The sequence below is a fragment of the Sus scrofa genome, chromosome 17 (assembly GCF_054392235.1).
Source record: "Sus scrofa isolate SSC_HxYL_T2T_F1_AM1 chromosome 17, Sscrofa_HxYL_maternal_Yorkshire_Landrace_v2.0, whole genome shotgun sequence".
Taxonomy (NCBI): Eukaryota; Metazoa; Chordata; class Mammalia; order Artiodactyla; family Suidae; genus Sus; species Sus scrofa.
In genome coordinates this window covers 60,727,365-60,746,952 of record NC_139399.1, presented here as the reverse complement: position 1 = coordinate 60,746,952, position 19,588 = coordinate 60,727,365, and the positions used below count along the sequence as shown (strand labels likewise).

General features: G+C 47.5%; 1 protein-coding gene across 4 annotated transcripts in view; it reads left to right on the top strand.

The window, feature by feature from the left end:
- ATP9A (ATPase phospholipid transporting 9A) overlaps positions 1-19,588 on the top strand; it is a 136,274-nt gene that overhangs the window by 72,245 nt on the left and 44,441 nt on the right. For all 4 annotated transcript variants that reach the window (XM_013985463.3, XM_013985465.3, XM_013985464.3 and 1 more), the window contains 3 exon segments: positions 1,881-2,023; positions 3,295-3,407; positions 12,391-12,603. In XM_013985463.3, coding sequence (XP_013840917.2) covers positions 1,881-2,023; positions 3,295-3,407; positions 12,391-12,603 — 469 coding nt within the window.

Genomic DNA, 19,588 nt, shown 5'->3' with positions numbered 1-19,588 from the left:
TGGGATATATTTTTTCTAGACTGCTTTCCATTTTAGAAAAAGGAGATTTTTGCTCTGCATAACAAGCCACTGCATCCTTTTTTTCTAACAGAGGATGTGTTGCGGATATCTTTCTGCATCAGATATACTTGCATCATCATTTATTGGAACTGCCCTAGTAGATATTCTTTGCCTAATAATTTATTTGCACCCATATTGTTGGGTACTTGTTTCTTCCGCCGTGATGAACAGTCAGTAAACAATGATTAACATAAGCCGTGTCTTTTTCCCTCAGAACTTTATACTCTCTGTCTTACCCTTGATGTCGTGCTCTGTTTTTTGTTTTGTTCTCCTGTGTATTTATGTCATCCCACTTAGACTTTGTCTTTTTCCAAGGACAGAGATTGTGGTTTTGGTGCAAAAACATGACCAGCAGCAGGAAATGAACCCCCTCGCCATCATGCTCTGGATGATGGTTTCAGAGAATAAATAAGTCTAGTTTATCGCCAGCAAAAAAGTGGTTGTGCCGCAGCATATGTCTTTATTGTCTTTACAGTTCTGTCTGCAACGTGACGGAAAATTTGTGTGTTGAATCTTCTTCAGGGCTAGCTAGTGAAATAGCAATTTGACCAGTTTATAGGATTACGAATGAGTCTGAAGATTTGTTTTTATTTTTTTGCAATAAGGTCTTTTATTTCATTACATTTCGTTTTTGTATTTTTAGGGCCCCACCTGCGGCACATGGAGGTTCCCAGGCTAGGGGTCTAATTGGAGCTGTGGCCACTGGCCTGCACCACAGCCACAGCAACGCGGGATCCGAGACGCATCTGCGACCCACACCACAGCTCACGGCAACGCCGGATCCTGAACCCCCTGAGCAAGGCCAGGGATCGAACCCGCATCCTCATTGATGCTAGTCAGGTTCTTTACAGCTGAGCCATGACGGGAATGCCAATAAGATATTTTAAAATGAGTGTAATACATAAAATAGAATATCCTTCAGCCATAAAGAGGAAAGAAAATTGTGACACATGCTGCCACATGGATAAACCCTGAAAACATTACGCTAAGTGAAATAAGCCAGACACAGAAGAGCAAATCGTGTGTGATTGGACAACATGAAGGATCTAGAACCGTGAGGTTCATCGAGACAGAGCCTGGAATGGTGGTTGGAGCAGGGGACGTGGGAAATATGGTTGAATGGATATGAGATTTCAGTGTGGAAAGATGACAAGGTTTTGGAGGGGGAAATTGCTGATGGTCCCTGAACTCTAGACTTAAAATGCCTTAAATGGTAAATTTTATGTTGCGTGTATTTTACCACAATTCAAAAAAAAAAAAAGGATAAAGTATCAACATATATAAGCTCAGAGGACTAGTCATTTTTCTTTCTTTACAAAGTAAAGTTAAAACAGCCACCTTTTCAGAAGTTGAGAAGTATTTTAAATTTTCGTATTTTAAACAATTCAGTAATTTTTATGTTTTTGCTTTTTTAGAGCCACACCTGGGGTATATGGAGGTTCCCAGGCCAGGGGTCGAATTGGAGCTGTAGCTGCCAGCCTCTGCTCACCCACGGAGCGAGGCCAGGGATTGAACCCACAACCTCATGGTTCCTAGTTGGATTTGTTTCCGCTGCGCCACGACGGGAACTCCTAAATTGCCCTATTTTATTTTGGGCCATGACGGGATAGCTTCACGGAAACTTGAGCGTGGTGACCGACGTCTCGTGTCCTCTGTGGCTTGAGTCCCCAGTGGCCGCAGCCGACCCGCTTCGCAGGGAGCGGCCCCAGGTGTTAGGGCACAAATGACGTGTATTTAGAGTCCTTGCTGTTGACGAAAACGAGAGATCCGGGGGTCTCAGGTCTGTCCTGTGAAGCCGTGTGCTCTGCTTTTCTGACCAGCCTGCGTGTGAACCTGGACATGGGCAAGATCGTGTACAGCTGGGTGATCCGCCGGGATTCCAAGATACCCGGCACCGTGGTGCGCTCCAGCACGATTCCGGAGCAGCTGGGGCGGATCTCCTACCTACTCACGGATAAGACCGGTGAGTTTCCGGGGCCTGCACGGGGATTCAGGGTCAGAGAAGGTGCTTGGAGTCTCTTTCTGGAGATAGTAGAGATGCATGCGGTTGCTCTTTTGTGTTTTTTTTTTTTTTTTTTTTTTTTTTTTTTTTTTGTCTTTCTAGGGTCACACCAGCAGCATATGGAGGTCTCCAGGTTAGGGATTGAATTGGAGCTATAGCCGCCGCCACCGCCGCCGCCGGCCTACACCACAGCTACAGCCACGCCAGATCTGAGCCTCGTCTGCAGCGTTACATCCGGCGACACTGGATCCGTAACCCATTGAGTGAGGCCAGGGATCGAACCTGCGTCCTCATGGAAACTAGTCAGATTTGTTTCCACTGAGCCAGGACGGGAACTCCCGTTCTTCATTTTTCGATGAAGATTGATGGATGATGTTTGGTGATGATGACAGTAGCAGCGAAGCCATACTTAGTGCTAATTATGTGCAAAAGCACTGTCCTGGGTGTTGATATATAGTCACATACTTACTCCAACCCCTGATATTGTGAGTTAGGACTTGTTAAGTCACTTACAGGTTAGGTGGTTAAGTTACTTGTCAGAAGCACATGGTGGCAGAAGCAGGCTTTGAACTCAGTCCGGCTTCAAGTCCCGACCTCGTAACCACATCTCAAAATGCTGTTCCGCAGTTTAACGTTGCCAAGTTACGAGGTTGTCATACTGGTTGTTGAGAGCAAGTGGGGAGACCTGGGTTTAAGCTTCATCTCTACCACTAGTGACCATGTGACAAAAGGGAATCTATTGCAAAGATCTGGGAAATCAGAGGAACACTAGGTTTCAGGAAGCAGAGCAACCAGGAAAGTTGTGGCTGTGTCAGCATCAGGAACCCAGGATGGTTTCGTGACTGGACCTTACTCATCCTTGGATATGTCTGCTCAAGGTTTAGATTCTTTCAAGACAGACTCTGATTGGCCTCATGTATGTCACGTGGCACCCTCTTGGCCAATGGAATGAGTCAGGCACCCTGATTGACACTCTCTGGACCATCCCAGGGAACGAGGGTGATAATTTCCCCTGGAACCCTGGGCTTCTATTTTCAGAAGAAATTCTGGGATTCCTGGCTGACAAAATATCACAGATGTGTAATTTGGCGGGAGCAATATGGAAATTAGTGTGTGATGTATAGTAAACTCTCACAAAACAAAACAAAACAAAACAAAACACCGTCATTACTATTGATAATAATAAGAGCTCCAGGATGTAGGCACAGTTACTCATTTGTCTTGTGTTTTAGGAACACTCACCCAGAATGAGATGGTTTTCAAGCGGCTCCATCTGGGCACCGTGGCCTATGGACTCGACTCAATGGATGAAGTTCAAAGCCACATTTTTAGTATTTACACCCAGGTAAAGCCTTTGCTTTTGATACCCCAAAACGATTGTTTTACATTTACTAACACCATGTTGAGAAGAATTTGTAATACCATATGATTCACCCATTGAAAGTAAATTCAGGGAGTTCCTGTCGTGGCGCAGCAGAAATGTATCCAACTAGGAACCATGAGGTGGTGGGTTTGATCCCTGGCCTTGCTCAGTGGGTTAAGGATCCGGCGTTGCCATGAGCTGTGGTGTAGGTCGCAGACGTGGCTCGGATTTGGCATTGCTGGGGCTCTGGCGTAGGCTGGCAGCAACAGCTCCAATTAGACCCCTAGCCTGGGAACCTCCATATGCCGTGGGTGCGGCCCTAAAAGGACAAAAAAAAAAAAAAAAAAAGTATACAATTCAGTGTTTTGGGGTGTATTTAGAGTTATGTAACCACCACCACAGTCTGTTTTATTTTCATCACCCCCAAAAGAAACCCCATCCCCGTGAGCAGTCCTTCCTCCTCGCCACCCCCGTTTCCTTCCAAATCCCTGGCGTCCCCTCATTCTTCACATTTTGAATAAACCTGCCGTTGAGGCTTTTCCCCATCTGCCTCATCCCCAGGGCTAATCTGCCGAAACACTAAAGGATGTTGAGGAAAACATAAGAACAAGTTCTTTGCCAGTAACTGGTGCCAGAAAGAGCTTCGAGAGCCTAATGGTTGCTTTTGCTTCAAGTTTACAAACAGCTTGTTTTTTCCCTTTTCCCTGGTTATGAGCCAAAGCAGCTGTAGTTAATGGGCTGCTTGTGAAACAGTCATCAGCTCAGCAGCTCTAGGTCCTGTCTCTTTTCCACTCGAGAGTCTTGTGGAAGATGATGACAAAATCACAGGGACTCGGTTGGTCCCGGAGGAAAAGCCACAGGCAGCCCTGGTTCCTTCCCTTCCCCTGACCCATCTTCTTCTGCGAGGTGACCTGGGGTCCAGGGTGGGCCCTGAGTGTCACCCTCTGGGTGGTCTCTTCTTTGCCAGCTCCCTTGCCCTGCTGATGCTGGTGGCTCCTGTGTGTGTGTCCGTCCTGCCTGGGATCCACCTGCACGCTTGGCACCGCTGCTTGTGGGTGACGAGGCTGGTGTCCCCCACCCCTACTTTCTTCCTGCACCCCCTCTGCCGGCTCCTCCAGGATGCTCCTGTCTTAGGCCCACTCCCGGTTACCCTGCTAGCTCCATCCAAGGGTGTGGCACATGCCCCTGCTCCCTGCCCCATCACTGCCAGCCCTCAGTCACCGCCCCGCTCCCCCAGGTCACCTGCTTGGCCTGTGTTGTCACTCCCTCTCGTTCACCGGGCAGGAACCACATGGTCCCTTGCCTGGCTCTCTGCACGGGCCCCCCTCTGTGGGTTGGCTGCTTCCTTGTAGTGGGAGCTGCCTCTCGGGGTTTGAGGCTTCCTGTGGTCCAGCCTCGGCTGGCCACCCCTGCCCACTGCTCACCCCGTCACACCACTGCCTGCAGCATCCGGGACAGGGCGAGCTGCCTCGGTCTTGTGTCTTGGGATATTTTTCCCTTTGAACCATCAGTCCTTGTGCCTCTGGGCTCCTCCTGCAGGGTCACCGCGTGAATTGTCATTCGCTGAGTCCCTCCTCCCTCTCAGCCCCTCCCTCTCAGGCGCCTCCTCTCAGGTGCTGATGGTTAATGAGACAGCTTCACAGACCGAGGTGTGAACCCCGGGCGGAGGCACACCCTTGCCCATTCCGGGGGGATTTTTAAGAGCTTGTGGTATTTACAGAAGCCAGACTCTCCCAGGATATTTGCATAGTTCAGCTTTTGTGGTCTGATCTCCGTCTAGCACAGATAACGCTCTTCATAAAGTGTTAAAAGTCAAAAAACAACCTTTCTGACTGGGGACTCTAGCTCGTCATGCTTCCTTAGTGGAAGCTCATAAATTGATTTGCCCATCCTGACCTCGGGTTTTAAATAGCTGAGTGTGGTATGTGGCGGGGGTGCGCACACCAAGACTGGTGTGCACACCCCACCCCAGTGAGGCCGTGTGTATCCTTCTGACATGTAAAAACCCTGCAGTAGCCACGTGACCAAGTATGAAGCCTTCCCTGTGGGTTTTTTGCTTTGGTTTTTTTTCCTGTAGTTTTTGTCTACCCGTTGGCATGTGGAGCTCCTGGGCCAGGGATCAGATTGGAGCCACAGTCATGTTCTAAGCCCCGGGGCTGGGGAACAAATCACATCCCGCTGGCTCCCAGGACGCCGCCAATCTTGTTGCACCACAGCGGGAGCTCCTCCCCCGTGTTTTTGAACAACTTTATTGAGGTATAATATACACTGTAAAATTCAGCCATGTGAAATGTACTATTCATTGATTTTTTTTTTTTTTTTTTTTTTGGAAACTTAGAGAGTTGCAGAAGCATCACCACTGTCCACTCTCTGTACCAACCACCCGGAAATGATTCTCCTGAGGTTGTTACAGTCACTCATCCGACCTTTAGCGTTTAATGGTAGGATTTTGTAACAGTGTTTCCTAAAGTAGAATATTTGGAACTCCTGGATCAGATCACGTGGGACAGAGGCAGAATCTCTAGGAGTAGTGCCTGGACCTACAGTTGTAACAGGTAAACCAGGAGATTCCAAAGTAGAGCAGCGTTTGAGAATAGCTACGGCGAATCTGAGATTTTTCAGACCATCACTCCTCTAAGTCTGTGGACTCCAGAACAGAGCTTTCCGGGTGCCTGGTGGGGTGCAGAGGGGTGCAGACTAGAGTGTCCACATTTCGTTTTCATCTTCCAAATGAAAGCAAAATTTAACGCTTACTGCTAGCACTAAGAGTGAGCCCGGGACCCTCACTCTGTAGAGCGGACGAATCTTTGTCAGCTCTGGTCCTCGGGGTGTCCCGCGGAAGGGGTCAGAATTCCACGATTGTTTGTCTTCAGAACATTGAAATACAGATTGTGTTTTATGAGTGTCCACGTGACTGGTTTTAGGGATGTTATTTAACTAACCTCATAAAGAGGGCAGGTGGCTTTACAAGGTCCCCGCAGGGAAGCTCCAGCTTATTAAATAAGTACCAGCCCAAGGAACCCACAAGAAAATGGCCAACACAATATGATATAAATGCATGACAGGCTAAGGAGATTTGATGATTTTTTTCTTTGACTTATTTATGTGTTGGCACCCTGAAAACATTGAGAGATAATTCACAACCTATAAGTTTTACCTTTTAAGGTGTACAGTTCAGTGTTTCTTAGTAGATGCTCTATACTGCGCAGATCCTCATGACTCTCTAATTTCAGAATATTTTCGTCACCCCAAAAGGAACCCCCATCTCTTAGATTCCCCACCTCTACCCCAGCCCCTGGCAACCACCTGTCCACCTTTTTTTGTTTGTTTGTTTTTGCTTTTTTGTCTTTTTTTTAGGGCTGCACCCACAGCATATGGAGGTTCCTAGGCCTAATTGGAGCTGTTCCTAGGTCTAATTGGAGCTGTTGCTACCAGCCTACAGCACCACCAGATCTGAGCCGCATCTGTGACCTACACCACAGCTCACATTAACGCCGGATCCTTAACCCACTGAGCGAGGCCAGGGATCGAACCGGCAACCTCATGGTTCCTAGTCGGATTCGTTAACCACTGCGCCACAACGGGAATTCCAGTGCACTATTTATACACTTTAAATATACATATGTGGAAGGTACTTAAATTTTTTCGCAACATGTTCAAAATATTTTGAGACGCTTAGTCTGTGTTACCTGAGGTGTATAGTCATGTGTTTTATGTCTGTTATTTGTTATGGAAAGTGGGGCCTTGTGATGTTCTCCTGCAGGGAAGACCATGACCAGGGCTGTCGAGTGCTCTTCTAGGTTGTTTTGTTCCTGTACCTTCCTATTTTCCAAAAAGAGCCAGTTGATATTATTTCACTTATGTTGCTCTGTGAACTGTGATTTTTTTCACTTAATATTTTTCTCTCATATTGTTTTAGGGTTTGTTAGCGTTGGAATCTACTGAGCATTTTTTTCTTCTTCTTTTTAATGTTGGTGAAAGTGTGCGTTTGTGGCGTACGTCCCTGCAAAAAGACGTATCCACACAGGTTACATTCAGTTTGTCAGTATGTACTGCAGCCCAGACAGTGTGCCTCTTGCTTTCTGCATCCCTAGGAATTAGAGAGCAGGTTATGTGTTTTTTGTTGTTTTTTTTTTTGAGGTTATGTGTGTTTTGTTGTTTTTTTTTGAGGAAGAATTTTTTTGTCTGTGTGTTTGTCTCTGGGACATAGAGCTTACTTTATTTTTTCTCATTTAAAAAATTCTAATACTTTCTTAGGATATATGTTTTGCTGTTTGTGCAGGGAAAAAATAATATGGATAGTGCAAGGAAAAAACTTTGAAATCGCCTGTATTCACAGCACTCAGAGATAACCAGTGTTAACAGCTAGGTGTATAAAATGCCAAGCTATTTCTCTGCCTTTGTGTGTCTGCGGAGATGGGTACTTTGTTTCTCTCTCTCTCTCGTTTCATTTTCTTTTCAACAAGAAGTCACCATATTTTCTTTTTAAATGGAGTTGAGCATCAAAATCGTGTGTAAAGTTTAAAAATATGTGTAGGGAGTTCCTATCCTGGTTCAGCAGAAACGAACCTGATGAGCATCCATGAGGATGCAGTTCGATCTCTGGCCTCGCTCAGTGGGTTAAGGATCCGGCGTTAATGTGAGCTGTGGTGTAGGTCACAGACACGGCTCGGATCTGGTGTTGCTGTGGCTCTGGTGTAGGCCCATGGCTTACAGCTCCCATTGGACTCCTAGCCTGGGAACCTCCATATGCCGTGGGTGTGGCCCTAAAAAGACAAAAACAAACAAATAAACAAAAACTCAACATGCAAAAAATCCAAATCCTAAATTGACGGGATCCAGTTTAGCACACAGTTTGACCTTACTGTCCTGACCCTGGTTTTTATGGTGGCAGTGGCTTTATATGCGGCTCAGGATGTCCCTCATTCTTTGTCACAGGGGGCCGCCCGGTGCACTGTGGGATATTCAGCAGCATCCTTGCCCTCTCCCATCTCGATGCCTGGACCGCACTCCTCCCCTCCTTGGGACAACCCACAATATCTTCAGACACGGCTCAGGGCGGAATCTCCCAAGTTGAGAACCCTTGTGTTATATGTGGTTCAATTTCAACAAATTGAAATGTGTGGCCTTTGCCATGCCGCTAGACGCCTGCTATTAAATAGTAAACATTGTATTGAGGCAGTCACTTAATCAGCCTGTAAGTCAGTTCATTCATTTGCAGGTAGCAGCTCTGAGCATGTCTCTGTGGGGGTGGCCCTTTGAGGTTAATGGGTTATCAGCTCTGAGCTCTATTTGGGGAGAAAAGGGGGCCTGTCGAAACAAGAATGCCTTCTCTTCAATAATATATTTTTACCAACTGCAGCCCATCCGTGCTGTGTATTAATACTATGGCTGTCCATAAGGGGCGATGCTTTCACTGCTTTTGGAAAGAAAACTGATGATCGTGGTGACTCTGCAGATAACTTTCGTGTTACTCTTTCCTGAAACACAGGCAGGAGTTCTCCCTGGGAAATGCCCCTGCCATGGCTATTAGTGAGAAAGGGAGACCTCTTTTCCCGTTGAGTCCCTGAGTCTGGTTTCTTGGCTGGGGGGCCCTAGGAGGATGGAGGCGTCATACGGCGCGAGGCCCCCACCCAAAGGCCCCAGTCCGTGCAAACGTGGAGCCCTCGATTCCTCACCCAGCTCGTGACTCGCGAGGAGGAGCTGTTTTGGAGCCGTCTTGCCCTCCTCCCTAAGAGGACCCGTGCCTTCTCCCTCAGGGCGAAAAGAGTCGCAACCTGCCTCTGTGGCTACCACATCTGTTTTTATTTTCCCCTGGTATTTTTTAAGTAGGAAGAAATGTGTGTAGGTTAAAGGGCCTATGGGGAGGAGGCTGGAGATAAACACTGTACAATGTGAAACTCTTCCATATGGGGAATGTGGGGATGTCTGAAGACTGGACCTCATGTGACCACTAGCCGAGCCCTGGGAATTCCTAGTGCCTTAACCATGTAGGTGGATTACCGTTTGGTGTGTGTATGAGCCTTTTATTTGCAGGTTAAAGGAGAATTGCAGAATCAGTGCTTGTAACCCCCCCTTCCCTGAAACGTCTTCGCAGGAAAAAGGGGGGAGGATTAGCATCAATTTCAGAGAGCGATCAATGAACGCAGAGACCGTCAACCCGTCACCTGCGATGCTGGGCTGGGGTCATGGCCCTCATGGTCTCGTTGCTTGTCCAGTGGTCCCCTGATCTGAGCGTGAGGTCTTTGCAAAAATCCGGACTGTTTCTCTTTCTGCCTTGCCCTGACGTGGTTCCACCTGGAATGCAAACCCCCAGCGTTCTGCCTTCTCCCACAGTTGAAATGTTAGTGGAAGTATTTGGCGTCTGTGGACATAATCAGATCGCTTCTAAACGGGAGGTTCGTGAAAGACGCGCTTCACTCAGCCTTTCGCTCAAGCCCACTGTTCCTAAAACTTGCCAGCCAGAGCAATTACTTTGTCAAAGGTCTTGTTATTGCTCCTGATGGTAAATAATAATTTGGTCCAGGTGCTGGGGAATGTGGGCGAAAAAATGAAGACACGCGTCCACGGCCACAACATAAATTACAGAACTCGGAAAAAGCGTTCTTGATTTAGTCTCTCCAGGAGAGGGAACCTTTCTGTAAATCTTCTTCCTCGTTATAATCTTAGTTAAATTCTTTATAATTAAAAGCACTTGGCGAATAATGATTCATTTAAACTGTAGTTCTGATATATTACTCTAATTATTGTTACCATGCAGTGCCCTTTGGCCTGGAAGTGAAACTCGTGTCCTTTTGACACCAGAGGTTAACAGAGCAGGAAGCCAGAGCAATGTGTGTGCCCGTATGACCAGAATAATTTAGTAATTGTCTAATTACCTGAGGAGTCTAATGCCACTGCTAAAAATAGTATTAAAAAATGAAATGAAAGTCCTTTTCTTGTTTCTCATAACCCATCTGTTCTCTATTTTGGGCACCCATGTGTTCATGGGTATAAAACTCGATCCATTCTCAAAGATCCAATCGCTTCTCCTCGGTGGGATGAAATATGTTTCTAATGGAACATAGCATTCCGTCAGTCTGCCAACATCTCTAGCTTCCGAGACTCAGTTAGGGAGGCAGGAAGACTATTGCAGCTCCTTTGTCCCAAACTGTGATTTAAAATCTGGAACGGATGTTGGTCAATTTGATATTTATTTCTTCTTGGAGATAGGAAAAAAATTTGTGTCAAGCGAGGACTTTTCACCATCATCTTAGGAAGATTAAGTGGTGCATCTGTTCAGCGAATGTCTGTTGCAAGTATTTACTGCCCTAGGTACTAGAATTCAGTGGACAAGCTATCTGTTTTCATGGTCTACCAAAAACTATTAGGTAAGCAAGCCAGCCAGGGGCGACAATAAGACATATGGTAACGGGGAAGCATGGCTTCCGGTGGGGAGGGCACGTGGGGCCGCGTGGATTAGGCGGCTCGGGGAAGGTGTCTTGGAGGAGGCAACATTTGTATTAAAGTCTGAGTCATGAGGTGGAGTGAGCTAGGTCTGCAAGGATCTGGGGAACTGCGTTCTGGGCACTAGGCAACGCAAGTTGAGGCTAATCGGCTGGATCCCTTAGGGGATCTGAATTTTATTGAACCCTAAGCTGTAGACTATTAACAAGTGGTCTCTTTCCAGTGGTCTTAATTTTTTTACAATTATATTTTAAGGCAATAGAACCCTCTCTTTCAAAGCAAGGCCTTCCTAGTGCCTGACGTGTAGCACGGGTGGGAATGGGGTTGCTTTTCCCCCACGTTTGCTGGCGCTGCGTTTCTCAGTTTCCCCTGTTTGGTCCATGGGCTGAACACCACTCCTTAGCCCACTCCTCTCATTTATAGGAAACTGAGGCCCAGAGGGCAGATGGGACTTATTCAAGGTCCCACAGCTGTTCACACCCCATCCACGAATAAAGCTCAGATTTCTCAACCCTTAAAACCATTTCTTACCCATTAGGAGGTCAAGCCATGTGTTGAAAGGTATGAATGGAGGGCTGGATAAGCACCGGAACTGCTCCTGAGACAGGAGTTAGGTCTAGTCCATGTGGAAGGCAAGGCTTGAGCACTTTTAAATTTACTCATTAAAAGCCACCCTAAGTGGAGTTCTTAGTAGCTTTTGCGGTGTGTTCATCCAGCCAGGCTTCCTTCTGATTATTACCGATATTTTCCCTGGACCGGCCCTGGGTTGCTTGTCACCTTCTAGACCCCCATTGACCCTGTTGTCTTCAGTTTTAACCCAAGAGGAATGTTCATTTAAAACAGTGGTGCTAAATAGGGAATGATTTTGGTTTCCATGGGGCATTTGGCAACATCTGAAGGGTTGCTTCTGTCATACCTGGAGATGGAATAGATGGAGTAGATGGCACGGAGTAGATGGCATCCAGTAGATGCAGTAGAAGGAGTAGGTGGAGTAGATGGAGTAGAAGGAGTAGGTGGAGTAGAAGGAGCAGATGGCATCCAGTGGATGGAGTAGAAGGAGCAGATGGAGAGGGTGGAGTAGGTGGAGAGGGTGGAGTAGGTGGCATCCAGCAGATGGAGGCCCGAGAAGCTGCTAACCATCCTGCTGTGCACAGGCGCCCCCGATGTCAGTGGTGCTGAGGTCCAGGAGCCCTGGTCTGAAGCCTCAGCATCTCTTGGAGTGCCCTGGGGTCCCCAGCACCACTGAAAGGCAGGCAGGTTCACACGGTCCCAGCTAGAATCACCCACATTCACCAAATTGTCATTTTTTCCATGTATTTTGCACTTGTTTTTTGGTCCAGGTGCTAATGATTAGGTCCCTGAGGATTGCACGCACATGGGCAGGGTCTCTGTGGGCATCGCTGAGAGTGACGAGCGTCAGGGCAGCAGAAAGAAGGGCGTCCGCATGGTGGTTCTTCCTCCCTTTCCAGGTCCTTCTGTGCCTCTGGTCATCCTTCTCCTCCACTTCTTCTTCCCGCAGCAGCCCCAGGACCCGCCGGCTCAGAAGGGCCCAGCGCTCACCACCAAAGTACGGAGGACCATGAGCAGCCGTGTGCACGAGGCCGTCAAGGCCATCGCGCTCTGCCACAACGTGACCCCCGTGTACGAGTCCAACGGCGTGACTGACCAGGCTGAGGCCGAGAAGCAGTACGAGGACTCCTGCCGCGTGTACCAGGCGTCCAGCCCGGACGAGGTAAGCCTAGGGCACAGAGGGGCCCCCTTGCCCGTTCTCCGCCTGATCCTGGGGGGGAACCTGGCAGGGCAGCCGGAGCCAGGATGAGGCTGGGCTGCCGGGGAAGCACGCTTTCAAGTGCCTGCGGGGCTTGATCTTCCTCTGGAGGATGTAGAGCTCGGACCTGAGATACATCCGGAATTAGGAGAGAGCAGGAGGTCTTGTTTGTGGTTTAAACAGCCAGGGTGTAAGGGGCACAGGTCCTGGTAAAACCACATGCCTAGACTGTAAGTCCTCCATTTACTGGATACAAGTTCAATGGGTTTCTTTCCAGTATTTTCGTGGAGTTATGCAGTCATTACCATAATCAATTTCAGAGCATTTTTATCAGCCCCAAAGGAAGCGCTCTCTGCCCACGGTCCCCTAACACTCCCCCCTACCCATGTCCTGGCAGCCCCTGACCTGCTCTCTCTCTCTCTAGATTTGGCTGTTCTAGACATTTCAGACAAATGGAAACATACACTATGAGACATTTTGTGTCTGGCTTCTTTCACGCAGCGTGTATCAACACTTCATGCCTTTTGATGGATGGATAATATTTCATCGAAGGGCTAGTCCTATGTTTTGTTGAGCCATTCATTGGTTGGTGGGTGTTTGGATAGTTTCTGTCTCTCTTTTCATTTTTTTTTTTTTTTGGCTATTATGCTGTGAACCTTTGTGTCCAGATTTTTGAGAGGATGTATATGTATTCATTTCTCTTGGTGTACACATAGGAGAGGGGTTGGGAGGTCATGCCCAATTTATATTTAACCTTTTGCAAAACTGCCACATTGTTTCCTACAAAGGCTGCACTCTTAACTTCCCACCTGCCAGGTACGAGGATTCCAGTTTCTCTGCCTTTTTGCTGACACCTGTCGCTGTCCAGCCTTTTGATTTTAGGCCATCTAGTGAGTTTGAAGTGAAATCTCGTTGTGATTTTTTTCTTTTTTTTGGCCATGCCTATGGCATGCTGAAGTTCCTGGGGTGGGGATCGAACCTGAGCCTCAGCAGTGACCATGCTGAATCCTGAACTGCTAGGCCACCAGGGAACTCCAGTCTTACTGTGATTTTGATTTGCATTTCCATAGCTGACAGTGTTGAGCATCTTTTTATGTGCTTGTTGGCTGTTTATGTGTCTTCTTTGGAGAAAGGTATATTTGTACCCTTGGCCCATATTTAATTGTGCTGTGTGCCTTTTTGTTACTGGGTTGTAGGAGTTCTTCATGAATTCTAGATAAAAGCCTGCTATCAGGGAGTTTCTGTTGTGGTGCAGTGGATTCTGCAGTGCCCCTGGAGCACCGGGATGCATGTTTGATCCCCAGCCCGACACAGTGGGTTAAGGATCCTGTGTTGCTACAGCTGTGGCACAGGTTGCAAATGCAGCTCAGATCTGATCCTTGGCCTGGAAACTCCCTATACCATGGGGTGGCCAAAAAAGAAAAAAGCCTCCTATCCGAGCTATGATTTCTAACTATTTTCTCCCATTCTGAAGTCTATCTTTTATGTTTTTGGTGGTGTCTTTTGAAACATGGAAATTTGAAATTTTGAAGAAGTCCAGGAGGCCACATAGTTTTAAGTTGCTGTGCATATCTAAGCATTAACTCCTGTTAAAACATAAAGAATTTATGTGATTCCATGTTCGAGAGCATAGGTCCTGGTGATACAGTTGCCTGTGTAGTGTTTTCCATAAGAAACCCCTGACTCCTTCTTTTAGGGTGTCATCCAATGGAATGCTTTCTGCATAAGTGTCGGCAGGGAACCCACTTGCCCGGCAGGAAAATAGTCTTGTATCCTTTGCCGCCAAATTAAGTGTAGTTTAGACATAGGTTTGTGTTTTACCAGCCTGTTAACATTTGGATGTTTTTTCTTTTTGGTCTTCCGTCCTTTCTTCTTTCTTCTTTCTTTCCTTAAAGAAATCTTCTATTCTGGGTATGAAAGCATTTTTTTTTTTTTTTTTTTTTTTGTAGTATGGAACATTTAGAAATTTCTCTTTCTAGAGGGAAATGGGTTATTTGCAGCCTCACTCGTAGAAGATAACAGTAGGTAACTTTCCTGGAGCATTGGGTGCATCAGGTCTCTTTGAAGAACTTTCTGTGTATGGTCTCAATCGTCAACTAAGAGGGACCATTAGCCCCCTATTTTTGGAAGAGGAGAGCAAAGCACAGAGAGGTTCCCAGGCCAGAGACTGAACCTGAGCTGCAGCTCTGACCCACTTTGCAGCTGGGGCAATGCCAGATCCTTAACCTACTGTGCTGGGGCAGAGATCAGACCTGAGCCTCTGCAACAACCTGAGCTACTGCAATTGGATTCCTAACCCACTGTGCCACAATAGGGACTCCCACTCTTAATTTTGTTTTTACTAAAACTTTTATGTAACTATTTTTCAGAAGCTACTAAATATTAGTTTTTATTACTTTGATGTGTACACTTTCCACTATGTTTTCATTTTCCTAAAAAATTGAGAATTTGTGGCTCAGTGGTTCGCGAACCTGACTAGTATCCATGAGGTTGCAGGTTCGATCCCTGACCTTGCTCAGTGGGTTAAGGATCTGGCGTTGCGGTGAGCTGTGGTGTAGGTTGCAGACATGACTCGAATCTGGCGTTGCTGTGGCTGTGGTGTAGGCTGGCAGCTGTAGCTCCGATTCAACGCCTCGCCTGGAAACCTCTGTATGCCACAGGTGCGGCCGTAAAAAGCCAAAAAAAAAAAAAAAAACCAAAAAAAACACCCCAAAACAACCCTGAGAATTTTAATATAGGCATGGCTTGAATCCTCCTTTTTTTCACCTAATATTTTATCATGCCTGATTCTCAATTTTCTTGAATATTGCTAAAACACAGTTTTTCAGACTCACTGCCTGTGTATGGACCCCGATATCTTTAACTGTTCTCATATTTTTGGAATTTCGGTTATTTCTGTTTTTGAGCCACACTGCTTATAAACATTTGCAGTGAGCATCCTTACAGCTGATATTTCTAGAAATGATAGGATTGGGTTCATTAATTCGACAGATATTTTTCAGGGCCTCCCGTGGCCAGCACTGTGGCTTCCACATTAAATTAGACAGCAGCCCGCACCCCCGGGGCTGCAGGAGGGAGACAGTTGAGCGCATGGCTCTCGGGTTCCTAGCTCCACACCTGGGCAGCTTCCTTGTTCTCACTGTGTGTCTGTTACGTGGGACCCAGAAGAGGGTGTTGGGTGGCCCTTAGTTAGTAGTCACTTAATCCTGGCGTCACACTGAGTGAGTGTGTTTAAGGCTCATGAAGTAAATTACCAGAGTGCTTCCCAGAATTTTTCTTTTCTTTTCTTTTTTGTCTTTTTTAGCGCTGCACCTGTGGCATATGGAGGTTCCCAGGCTAGGGGTTGAATCAGAGCAATACCTGCTGGCCTACACCACAGCCACAGCAACGCAGGATCTGAGCCACGTCTGTGACCAACGCCACAGCTCACGGCAACACCAGATCCTTAACCCACTGAGCGAGGCCAGGAATCAAACCTGCAACCTCATGGTTCCTAGTCGGATTCATTTCTGCTGCGCCACGACGAGAACTCCCCAGCATTTTTCTTTTTAATCATTTAAAGGACGGGCTTCGCTGGTACCTGAAGTGTCCTGAGGGCTCGGACTCATCCGAGTATCAGTGAGCCGTGGTTGACGTGGTTGGGGCGGATGGCACGAGGAATCTTTTCTGGGGCTCAGAAATGGAAGGACACTTGGGTGTGTTTTTCCCTGCCCAGTCCCTCCTTCCTCCTTTTCTGGGGTAAATGGGCTGTGTCCCCTGGGAGACTCCTGCTACCCCTCTGCTCCGTATTCGTGGACCAGCCTGAGCTGCGAAGCCCAGTTCATCTGTGACCATTAATTTTGGGGTGAAGAATGTGGTAGCCCTGGTCCCAGTCTGAGATGGGAGTTGTGTGCAGAGAGAGAGAAGGCGGAGGGGAGAGAGAGAAGGCAGAGGGGAGAGGAGAGGTTCGCCTGCGGCTGCTGTTGTGTTGGGACTTGTGCCCTGACTCCCGGAGCTCGTCTCGTTTGTCGCCATTTCTCCGCCAGGGTGAGTCTGTTTGATCTTGCTTTTCCGCTGGGGAATGGGAGGAGGATACTGCAGAGTGTCGGGGTGAAAAAGGACTAGATTCTGGGTGGGTAGGACGAGGGGCCCGTAGCTTGTGGGTATCTGATAGAGTTGGAACAAGTTCCAGATGGTGGCAATCTGATCCGCACGGGTGCCTTTGGGCTCCTTCTGGGTGTGGACGTGCACGTGTGATGGTCTTTACTGCCTGTCCCCCCCCCCCCCCGCCCCCATCCCGCTGAACTTTGCTATATTTGCTTCAGGGCTGTGCAAAGACTTTTCCATAAAGGCACATCTTCCATGGAATGCTGTGTGCGTCTCAGCTCCTTTTTGTCGAAGAGGCTAACCCTTCATCTCTTTCTGTCCATTAATTGTACTTGGATTCAGATTGGTCTCATTTTTCTAAGATTCTGAGTAGTGGTTTGTTTTTTTTTTTTTTTGTTTGTTCTGTCTTTTGTCTTTTTAGGGCCATACCCTCGGCATATGGAGGTTCCCAGGCTAGGCGTCAAATCAGAGCTACAGCTACGGGCCTACACCACAGCCACAGCAACTCCAGATCTGAGCCGAGTTTGAGACCTACACCGCAGCTCACAGCAATGCCGGATCCTTAACCCACTGAGCAAGGCCAGGGATCGAACCCACAACCTCATGGTTCCTAGTTGGATTCGTTTTCGCTGCGCCGTGATGGGAACTCCTGTTTGTTTGTTTTTTTAAAAGAGATTCTTTTGGTCTCTGGTGTCTTCACAGAGGTCCGTGTGACTTTCTTGGAATCCCTTTTCCTCCACAACTTTATTATTTGTTGTTACACAGTTATGTCATGCTTAGGATAGAACACATGCATATGTAGATCAGAAAAAAGTAAACCATCGTGCTACTAAACCAAAAATATACCCATTGTTAGTGTTTTCCTCGCCAGCCTTTTAAACTCCTTCAAAAGACGTGTACCTCCAAGTATAAATCTGTTTATGTAAATATGCGTGACAGAACCTAGGCTAAATCCAGTTCCAGTGAAACCTTTTAGAAAGCCGTTCTGTTTCCCGGTCCCTGTAGGAATCCGTGTAGACGTGGCTGGGTCTAGAATCCTACCTTTGAAATTCTATATCAATAAAACATTGCTGGCGCGGGCAAGGTCAGTGGCTGGAATACACACAGAAGCCAGTATCCATTTTACGTTGGAGCTGCCAGAGTAATTTCTACCAGTTGGCGTAGGATTCATTTCCTGTAACAGAAAGCAGGATTTCCTAAGCTTGTTTCCTGTGCACGTTCCGCCTGGGGAGCCTTGAAGCATCTTTCTCCAGCTATTGATTACAGCCCTGGCGGGAGGTGGGAAGGAGGCCAGGCCCTCCCTGCATGTACAGTAACTCCCAGGGGAAGCGAAAGAGATGTCATGTGGCCCAGGAGAAGTGTCCCTAAGATGCTCAAGCAAGCAGGTTTCAGCCCTGACGGCATTCTGTGTTTCCAGGGTATTGGCAGAGGTGGGGTGCAGGAGAGGGGCTCACGGTGACACGACTTTTAATGTGCCTGTTTCTTGGTGTGAGTGATCAAGGAAGTGCCTCCTATGAGCAGGTAGAAGCCACCCTGGGACCCATTTTTTTGTCTTTTCCATGAATTCTTTCATATTGAGATAGGGTTTTTTTTTTTTTTTGCCTTTAAAATCACAAGTACTAATGTCCTCATTACAGAAAAATTAGAAATTGTAGATTCAAAAAAGGAATTAATAAACACGACCTCCAATTCTCACCTTGGTGGTGACCGCTTTTTATGTTCTGGTATAGTTTCCCAGGTTTTGCCTAAATGTGGGCGCTTAAGTCGACACGCAGTTGAGTTGTATGTGTCTGGGGAATAGAATCGGCCTGTGATCCGAGGACGGAAGAGGGGTGAACTGGCTTAAGGAGCATCCTGGAGGAAGTCAGGTGGTTTTCATGGTCCTGTAGGGCCTAAGTGTGCGTATGTGTGTGTTCGTCTCCTTGGGCACATACGTATACACATGGGTGTGTGTGCGCCTGAACACATGTGCCCATGACGTGTGCCCAGGTACTGTTTGAGCACATGTAGCCACCTATGCCACAGCCACAGCCACAGCAACTTGGGATCTGAGCTGTGTCCGCAACCTACATATACCATAGCTCACGGCGGTGCTGGATCCTTAACTCACTGAGCAAGGCCAGGGATCAAACCTGCATCCTCATGGATACTAGCCGGATTCGTTAACCACTGAGCCATGACGGCAACTTCCAAAAGTTTCTCTGTGTATGCGGCTGTGCTAGCTCAGTAATTTCAGAGTCATTACTTACCAGTTCTAGGTAATGTTTAGAATGTCCTGTGTGGCCGCCCCCTGCCCATGGCGCAGAGTGAGACGTCCGTCTCCCTCCTACCCCGGCACCCCCGTTCTCTGTCTCTCCAGGGCCTCCTCCCTCAGACTCCTGCCTCTGAGCCACCCACTGTTTTCAAGGTCTGTCTTTGCAGAGATAATTCTTTGCACGTGTTAGAATTTCCCTTACCCTTTAATTATTAACCTGTTGTAAAAATTTAGGTGCACCGTTGTCGGTTGTAGATACGGTTCTGCACTTTGCTTTCCAAAAGGACCTCGTCTTCTCAAGCACGTCGGCGTGGCAGTGTCGCTCTGCAGGGGTGTCAGCGGAAGGCTGAGTTTTGCTAAAATGTTGGGTCACCGTGTCTTCTCTTGTCACCTTGCAATGACGTGAATGAGAATCTGCATTTCAAGACCCTCCTTTTCACTAATTTTCCTGATAGACGAGGGCCCCACATGGCCCCTCACCTGCAGGGCAGCTACCGGCAGGTGTAACTGCCTGGTCTGATCGATTAGCCTGTGACTTTAGGCCGCCCTCGGCCTCCTCCTCCTTGGCGAAGAGGGGCCGATACAGTACACTGAGCTCTTGGCCTTTGA